This window comes from Aquarana catesbeiana, linkage group LG07 (assembly GCF_042186555.1).
Source record: "Aquarana catesbeiana isolate 2022-GZ linkage group LG07, ASM4218655v1, whole genome shotgun sequence".
Taxonomy (NCBI): Eukaryota; Metazoa; Chordata; class Amphibia; order Anura; family Ranidae; genus Aquarana; species Aquarana catesbeiana.
This window is the reverse complement of record NC_133330.1, coordinates 316,708,693-316,717,886: the sequence shown is the minus strand read 5'-3', so window position 1 is coordinate 316,717,886 and position 9,194 is coordinate 316,708,693. Positions and strand designations below refer to the sequence as shown.

General features: G+C 42.9%; 1 protein-coding gene across 2 annotated transcripts in view; it reads right to left on the bottom strand.

The window, feature by feature from the left end:
• Positions 1-411: 411 nt before the first annotated feature.
• The window catches only part of LOC141103759 (quinone oxidoreductase-like), a 34,942-nt gene continuing 26,159 nt past the window's right edge, over positions 412-9,194 (bottom strand). The window contains exon 9 of one of the 2 annotated variants that reach the window (XM_073593729.1): positions 412-729. In XM_073593729.1, coding sequence (XP_073449830.1) covers positions 568-729 — 162 coding nt within the window. In that variant the 3' untranslated portion in view covers positions 412-567. Of the gene's footprint in view, positions 730-3,372; positions 3,556-9,194 lie in introns of those variants that run through there. The other variant, XM_073593728.1, reaches the window with a different exon arrangement.

Below are 9,194 nucleotides of genomic sequence, written 5' to 3'. Positions count from 1 at the left end.
TTTCTGCAGCAGAGAATGACATTTTCCAAACCGATTTTGGGGCTCGTGCTAGGAACTTCAGCTTTGGATATGTTGTGGTACCAGTTCCACTAGGTTTGCACACCAAATTTGGGGTTCCTAGCACTAAGTGGCCCTGAGATACGGGGCCCCAAATTCGGTTCGGAAAATGAATTCGAGGGGGGCACTTTCAGCACAAAAAAAAGTGCTGAAAAATTTGACTTATACTCGAGTATATACGGTAACTACCCTGTAGAAGGGAGATGTCTGTACTTGCCTATTCTCAGGGATTTTGCTCCAGACTTGGTAAATTTCGATTGGCTGGCATTTGCCTCCTGAGCACCCCCATTGCAATGTCATCTTGGCTGTAAACCATTCTTACTAAAATCCCAATTAAAAAGCCATGGTTGACCATTTTAAAAAAGGTATTTAATGTGCTTTTTTAATAAAATTAAGTGCTTGATTTTCTTTCTTCATCAAAAATATCCAAATTTGCATTACTTTAGAGGTAAATTGGTTTATAAAATGATTGACATTTATTGTTATGAAGGTGCAATAATAAAGTTCCACTTAGATGATAAGGACCATCTTTCCGGTGGCTCCTCTGCTCTGTATGAGGTCTTCATGAGCTTGGGGGGCTTTCTCCAGGGGGTATTCAGGTCCGATGAGGGGCTTCACCCAGCCGGCTTCCATCCCTCCAACAAGGGCTGCTCCAATCTCCTTCCACTCTTCCTAAATCCAAAATAAATATCTTTGTATTAAAATGTGTTTATTCTACAGAATCTTGGATCATTTGCTGTCGGTTGAAAAGGGATACTGCTCTAATCTGTTTGTTAGCTCAATGTCAGACCTTACATAGGGGTGATCACCTCCTCAGGTGACAATGTTCAGGTCTGACAGGTGGTCGCTGTGGCCCGAGCAACGTATACTGGGTGGAGGTGACCTGCTCCCACATATCCAGGAGCACAAAGTATTATGTAAATGGTCCTGACAGGGCACCAGAATGCAAAGAAGGCAGTTTGGTTGGGAAGGTGAGCTTGCAAGAGCCTCTGTCACTATTCCACACAGGAAAATTGACATTGTGAGGTTGATTTACTAAAACTGGAGAGTGTAAAATCTGGTACAGCTCTGCATAAAAACCAATCAGCTTCCAGGTTTTTTTTGTTTTTTTTGTTAGAGCTTTAAGCTATGTGCACACTAGAGCATGGAGGAGCTCAGAGCAGGCAGCCAGTGCTTTTCCATTAACCGGTTCAGGTCCGATTTCAGCCCGAATTCGGACCTGAAACAGACCAAAAGACGCACAGGACTCCTGTGCAATTCGCTCCATAAAGAGCCGGTCACAAGCTCCTGACGTGAATTTGATGCGAAAAAAAAAAACAACATCCAATTTGCAATAGTGTGATCCCAGCCTAAAAAGGATGAGTTCACTTGTCTAACCACTTCAGCCACAGAAGTTTTGGCTGCTCAATGACCAGGCCATTTTTTTGCGATACGGCACTGCGTCGCTTTAACTGACAATTGCACGGTCGTGCGACGTTGTGCCCAAACAAAATTGACATCCTTTTTTTCTCCACAAATAGAGCTTCTTTTGGTGGTATTTGATCACCTCTGCGGTTTTTATTTTTTGCGCTATAAACAAAAGAATAGCGACAATTTTGAAAAAAAAAAAAAAAACCACTATAATAAATATCCCACATTTTTTTTCCCTCAGTTTAGGCCGATATGTATTCCTCTACATATTTTTGTTAATAAAAAAAAAAAATGATAAAAATCGCAATAAGTGTATATTGATTGGTTTGCGCAAAAGTCATAGCGTCTACAAAATAGGGGATAGGATTTATGGCATTTTTTTTTATTATTTTATTTTTTTTTACTAGTAATGGCAGCGATCTGCGATTTTTTTTATTGGGACTGCAATGTTGCGGCGGACAAATTGGACACTTTTAAACACATTTTTAGGACCACTGATAATTATACAGCGATCAGTGCTATAAAAATGCACCGATTACTGTGTAAATGTCACTGGCAGGGAAGGGGTTAACACTAGGGGGCAATCAAGGGGTTAACTGTGTTCCCTAGGCGTGTTCTAAGTGTGGGAGGGATGGGACTGTCTAGGAAGAGGGAGATCGATCGGTGTTCATACTTAGTATGAACACATGATCTGTCTCTACTCCCCTGAAAGAACCGGGATTTGTGTGTTTACACATACAGATCCTGGTTCTCGCTCTGTCATGAGCAATCGCGGGTGCTCGGCGGTCATCGCATCGGCACGCCCCCTAGTGTCCAAAAAGGAAAAGCGACGTGAGGTAAGGTCGATTTGCCCAGCTGAGCCAACCTGCTGCAGTAAAACTGCGGCGGCTGGTCCGGAAGTGGTTAAAAGAAATAATAATAAATGCACTTTTTTAGCAGGTAAAAAAAAAAAAAAATGTGCATTTATAATTTTTTGTATCAGGAGCCTGTAAAGCATTGCACCAGAGATCAGCAGATCGCCGATGCCATGCAGGTCTCCTGCACCTTGTCAGTGTATCTGTACATCTCGTACTGGTAAGGCGTTGCTCGCTGACAGGAAGACAATGAACTACTACAGCACTCCATAGCGTCATGGTAGTTTATTGAGAACTACAAGCCGACATCAACCAAGGATGCTGGGGCTTGTAGTTCATTCAGACACCCAGAGCTCTGTGTATGAACGACGCGGCTGTGTGGGCGGAGCCCCGCACTACCGGGCCTTTGTTTAAACAGCGACAGCAGGTACGAGGGGGGGGGGGGGGGGGACAGGGGGACTTCTCGTACTGCTGCCACCACGAGGGGGGGCAGTGTGCGGCGGCTGCAGCACCGGGAACATGTTCCATTCTAAAAATCGGGTGGAACATGTAACGTGTTCCCAAACGTGAACTTAACCTTTAATTGAACATGCTGAAATTAGAAGCCGATTGGCTATCATGCAGAGCTGCACCAGATTTTGAGTGCTCCAGTTTTAGTAAATCAACCCCAGCAAGTCTCCATAAAGCAATTCTGTTACGAAATTTAAAATGGCAAATGCGATGTACCTGCAAAAGAAGAAAACATACCTACCTTTCCTTGGGCTCACACCGCTGAACACAACTGCTGGGGAATCATCCCTTGAAGTCTGCTGGAAAAGCAGCACTTCTAAAGCCTCGTACACACGATCCGATTCTTGGCAGGGGACTGTCTGTTGACAGACTGTTGTCCTAAAATCTGACTGTTAGTACGCTCCTTCAGACAATTGTTGTCCAACTTTCGGCCAACAAATGTTGGATGGCAGGCTAGTAAATTTTCGCCGGACAATGGTCTGTCGTCAGATTTTCGTATCGTCTGTACACAAGTCCGTCACACAAAAGTTGAAAGTACAAACACGCATGCTCAGAATCAATGCTCACCAAACACCAAATTAGCAGAAGGTGCCCAAAGGGTTGCGCTCAAGAGCTGAAATTCCTCGTAATAAGTCACTATGTTCGTGTTTGTTGGCCGACAATTGTGTGCTGTTAGTATGCAAGACAAGTTCCTGGCACACGCCCTTCCGACAAAAGTCTGACACTGGATGGAAATCAAATATTCCGCGCTTAGGATCAAAATCAACAAGGAACTGCAGTCCCCCAGGCAAACTGGAAACACCGAAGTGAAATCCACGTACTACAATGTATTCTAATAGGAGAATAGCGCGGTTCACAGACAATAGAAAAATAAAAAAAAAAAAAACACAAAAAAATGTAAATGAAAAAATATTAAGTAAGTACTCAAAGTTTATTTACCAAAAAGTTAGTGTTAAAAAATGGGAGCGGACACTGCTCCCCTGACAAACAGAAGCGGATGGTATCTGAGGTAGCGAGGTGGCGGCGTGCGTTCCACCAACCTAGCTACCGAAACCGGAAGTGCAGGGTCAAACGTAGGAGCGACGTCTGCGTACCGTATGGCCACACCTTACGCGTTTCGTCATCAAGAGTCATCAAGCAGTGTCAGCTTCCATTTTTTAACACTAACTTTTTGGTAAATAAACTTTGAGTTTTACGGACTTACACTATGAGGATTCCTTGTTTCTCCATACATATGGATTTATTCCGGTGGATACTAATATAAGGAACACTGTGGATCAAGAGGGAAGGAGCTCGCTGAACCTGAGAGGGGGATTCCGGGCGTCCAGGATTCCGGCCACAGGATCTATTCATGCCCTTCACCCCTGCAGGGGTTGGGCTTTCTGGTGAGTGAGGGCACAAGTGGGGGCCTGCTAAACACGGACACATCAGTATTGAAAATTTGCTGGGGATTACACATCTGTTGGATATGCCTACCATCTGTGTATAGGGATCTCCTTCACATTTATTGGACAATTCACATTGGACGATTTTGATTGGAGCACATATATTATTTTATTTTTTTGATCGCACATATTCACCATTACAATTTTTTGATTAACCCATCTATTATATACACATATTCTGTTTGCACCTATATATTTTTTTGATTCTCACGGTTTATGTCAGAGGAATTACAGATGTTTATATCTTTCATTTAATAATTTGGCCTATTTACATGTATTTTTTATGTCACTGGGCACGCTAGTGGGATCTTCAAATGTTGATATAATTTTCAATTCACTTTTATCTATTTCTCTCATTTTATACGATTTTAAAATTCTTTCACCAATGGTAGTGATTTGCACACCCACATCCTATGTAAAACACGCAATGGAATAGTTTGCAGGATTTTAGCAGGAATCTCTCACCTAGTCTGTTGTGGACTTTGGTGCACACCTTACACTTATTGTCAATCTTCTTTCCCAATATTTTTAATATTTTTTCATTTACATTTTTTTGTGTTTTTTTTTTATTTTTCTATTGTCTGTGAACAGCGCCATTCTCCTATTAAAAGTCTGACACTGGCTTAAGAGTGTCAATATTCTGGGTTCCCCGCAGCTCTTACTGGTATGTCCTGCTGATCTCCACCTCATTACAGACAGGTGGAGGGCCTTGCACCACTCCTAGAAGCATCAAATCCTGAAGACTTTGCAAGGATGCAGTGCTTGAAGACAGCAAAGTTTTGACTTACCGCCCAATAGAGAGGTACATTTTTAGAGGTTAATATTGAAAGAAGCTTTTTCTAATTCTAATCTGTAACACCAGATCACCATAACAGCTTTGACAACTCGTATTTTGAAAAGCCTTTGTACTTCAAACAATAGCAGCCTATGTATTCCTCTCAGAATAGCTTTCCTTTAAAGTGATTGTAAAGCTTCAAATATCTTCTTTTTTTTTTTAAATAACAAACATGTCATACTTACCTCCACTGTGCAGTTCGTTTTGCACAGAGTGACCCCAAACTTCGTCTTCTGGGATCCCCCGGCGGCTCTTGCGGCTCCTCCCCACATCAGATAACACCCTAGGAGAAGCGCTCCCCCAGGGGGTTACCTTGTGGGCGTGCTCCCAAGTCCAGCATTTGGCGTCCATAGCCGCTGAATGTATGACTCGGTCTCACCCCCGCCAGAGTCCGCGTCATTGGATTTGATTGACAGCAGCGGGAGCCAATGGCTGCGCTGCTATCAGTCTATCCAATCAAGAGCCGAGAACCCCGGCTAAAGGAAGAGCGTGTCTCCGGCGTGTGAAATTCTAGGGCTCAGATAAGTAAAACGAGGGTTTACAACCCCTTTATCCTCCCTGGCAGTATGATTATGTCTGATTTTTGAATGTCAAAGCGGTACAATTGTTTTGCATGGAAATTTGTTGTTTTTTTATTGTAGGCCTGTAATTCTTAGGAATAACTTACTTAAATCTGCCCAAACAAGAGTCTAGTAGACATCCCGGGTATGATAAAGTTTGAAACACAAAATCATAAATAATATTTTTTATAATTATTTATAGTTATTTATTATAGTAATAATACATTTTATTCAATAATATAAATGAAAAACACTGAAATTTGTCCAAACAAGGGTGCAATATTAATAGTCACTATAATACTAGACATTTCATATTGGTTTAGTAAATATCCCGGGTATGAAAAATTTTGAAACATGGGACTGCACAAAGTACGACGTCACAATCAGGACAATGGAAAGCGTCCCTCTACATTAAAAAGCGGTTTTAGACCAGCTAGAAAACAGCGATCCTGAATTAGAATCACTTGCAGAATTGAGCGATAGTGATTTGTGGGGAAATTCGTCATCAAACACTGAAAGTGACGACAGCGACGATTCTGCGCCTGAGCTCAGCGCTGCGTTATCCGTACCACAATCAATAGAGCACTAAGTTCGCACATCACTGAGCTCAGTCGCAGAATCGTCACTCTCAGCGTTTGATGGCGAATTTCCCCACGAATCACTATCGCTCGATTCTGCAAGTGTTCTAATTTACTATCGCTGTTTTCTAGCTGGTTGAAAACAGTTTTTGACATAGAGGGACGCTTTTTTGATGCCATGGATGTTCCCAAGTTTCCAGGCAGAAAAAAATAACGGTGAAAGTGCATGCAGAGCACTGGACAAAGCACTAGGGACAAAACTGAGGTTAAATGGTTTGATACAGTAATATAATCTGTAAGATTACAATGTATTGTGTGCGTTATGTTTTTTGTAATTTTTTTAATTTGCCGCCGGGCTCCACCCCCATGCATTGCGACGCTTGCAGGGAACAGAGTCGGGAACACTGATACATCAGGCGGAGGACATCGCAGGATCCTGGGGACAAGGTACGTACCTGTACCCGGATACTGCAGTGTAATCCTGAGTGTGGCTTGGGGTTACAGCTTTTGGTACTGAAAATTAACCCCGAGCCACACTCGGGATTACCGCTAGGGAGGCTAATGGATAAGTTCACCTTTCATAACGTGTTACACCTATATTCAGGGTGTGTCATGTTATGAAAGGACCACCCCCTCGGCTTTGGCAGCTAGCGGGGGGGGGGGATGTTCTGTGAATGGAAAACTACAAGTTCCAACAGCCTTAGCGGCTGTTGGCTTGTAGTTGTCACTGAATTACCATGGTAGTAGTTCATTGATTCTTCCTTATGTAAGTGGTATGAGCAAGCAGATACACTGAGGGATCTGCTGATCACGTGTGCAATGCTGTAGAGGCTCCCAAAACAAAAAATTAAAAATGCACATTTTTTACCTGCAAACAAAAAAAAAATGCATTTCTTATTTTTTTTGTCAAAAGTTGAACTTATCCTTTAACCCCCCTGGCGGTATTCCCAAGTGTGGCTCGGGGTTAAATTTAGTACCATTAGCGATAACCCCGAGCCACAGGATCTCAGGATCCTGGTCCAGGTTACTTACCTTGTCCCGAGGATCCTGCGATGTCCCTCCACTGTGTTTGCGGGCTCTGTCCTCCGCCCAATGCCTCTGTGTGCTGGGCTCCGTTCCCAGCGGCCAATTCAAAAACTACAAAATTCATAACACATACAGTACAGTGTAAACCGTAAGATTACATTACTGTATCCAATCATTTCACTTCCCTTTTGTCCCTGGTGCTTTGTCCAGTGCCCTGAATGTAGTTTTATATAATATATATATACTGTTCTTTCTGCCTGGAAACTGGAGATTGTCCATAGCAACCAAAAAGTGTCCCTTTACGTCAAAAGTGGTTTTAGACCAGCTAGAAAACAACGATCGTAAATTAGAACACTTACAGAATTGAGCAATAGTGAATCGTGGGGAAATTTTATTATTATATTATTTTTTTAAATAAATTATTTATTATATTATAATTTATGATTTTGTGTTTCAAACTTTATCATACCCGGGATATCTACTAGACACTTGTTTGGACAGATTTAAGTGTGTCATTACTAAGAATTTCAGGCCTACAATATAAAACGCCAAATTTCTATGCAAAACAATTGTACCGCTTTGAGACGCAAAAACCTGACATCATCATACCGCCAGGGAGGTTAAAGTGGACACACAGATGTGACTTGTTTCTCCTACCCAAATATTTCTAATCACATTTTACCCCCTCCTGTGATGCATGTGCTCCTACCACAGTGCGCAGTCATTGCTCAGCTCAGCTATGCTGCTGTGATCACCGGCTCTCACAGTCCCCGGAACATTTGTTCACATAGGGGCTCATTTACCCCATTGTGGTGCCCATGGATGATAAGCAGATCTGTGCCCTTCCTTGTCCTTATATATTAAAAGGACCCAGTCATGTGAAATTCATAGAGGCGGCTTCTGCTGATCTTTCCTTCAGAGTATGCTAGTTCCCTGGATGTCTCTGGATCAGTACCAGTACAGGAGCCTATTCTTGTGAAATATGAGTTCCTCAGTCTTCCCAAGATCCCACAAGAAGGCCCATTTGGATGGAGAGGGAGGAACACCCAGTAATATCACATTTGATGGAAGGGTCAACAATCTTTTATTGAAGATAATGGATATAGAAGTTGAGCTAATGTGTTTCTGGGGAATTGTCTCCTTCTTCAGGGCTTTAGGTACGTGTGAACAGAGGTTGGTTGACTCCGCAGGGGTTTCTTGTCAGATGCCGGCAATGACAGCGACTCCAACTAATCACAAGAATCCCCACTCACTCTTGCCTAACAGAGCATGCCAAAATCCAGGGTGTAAGGTAGTTTATCCAAGATCTCCTACATCGCTATATTGCAGCCCTCACCCCTTGCATAAAAAATAGGATTTTTTATTACAGCTTACCTGTAAAATCCTTTTCTTTCGACGGACATCACGGGACATAGAGCCACAGTAATTACTGATGGGTTATAGGGTATCACTAGGTATTGGACACTGGTCACACCCTAATCAGGAAGTTCAACCCCCTATATAACCCCTCCCCTTCCAGGGATACCTCAGTTTTGTAGCAAAGCAGTATAGGTGTATTAGAAGAGGGGCGGGACCTCTGTGTCCCGTGATGTCCGTTGAAAGAAAAGGATTTTACAGGTAAGCTGTAATAAAAAATCCTATTTTCTTTTCTCGGACATCACGGGACACAGAGCCACAGTAATTACTGATGGGATGTCCCAAAGCAATGCCAACTGAGGGGGGGGGGATCACAACCAAGTAGGGTGCTATCAGACCTGAGGACCTTGTACCGCTGTCTGCAGCACACTACGCCCAAAGGCGATATCCTCATGCCTTCTCACATCCACCTGATAGAATCTGGTGAATGTATGAACTGAAGACCAGGTTGCGGCCTTGCAGATCTGAGCCATAGAGGCCCGGTGATGCACTGCCCAAGAAGC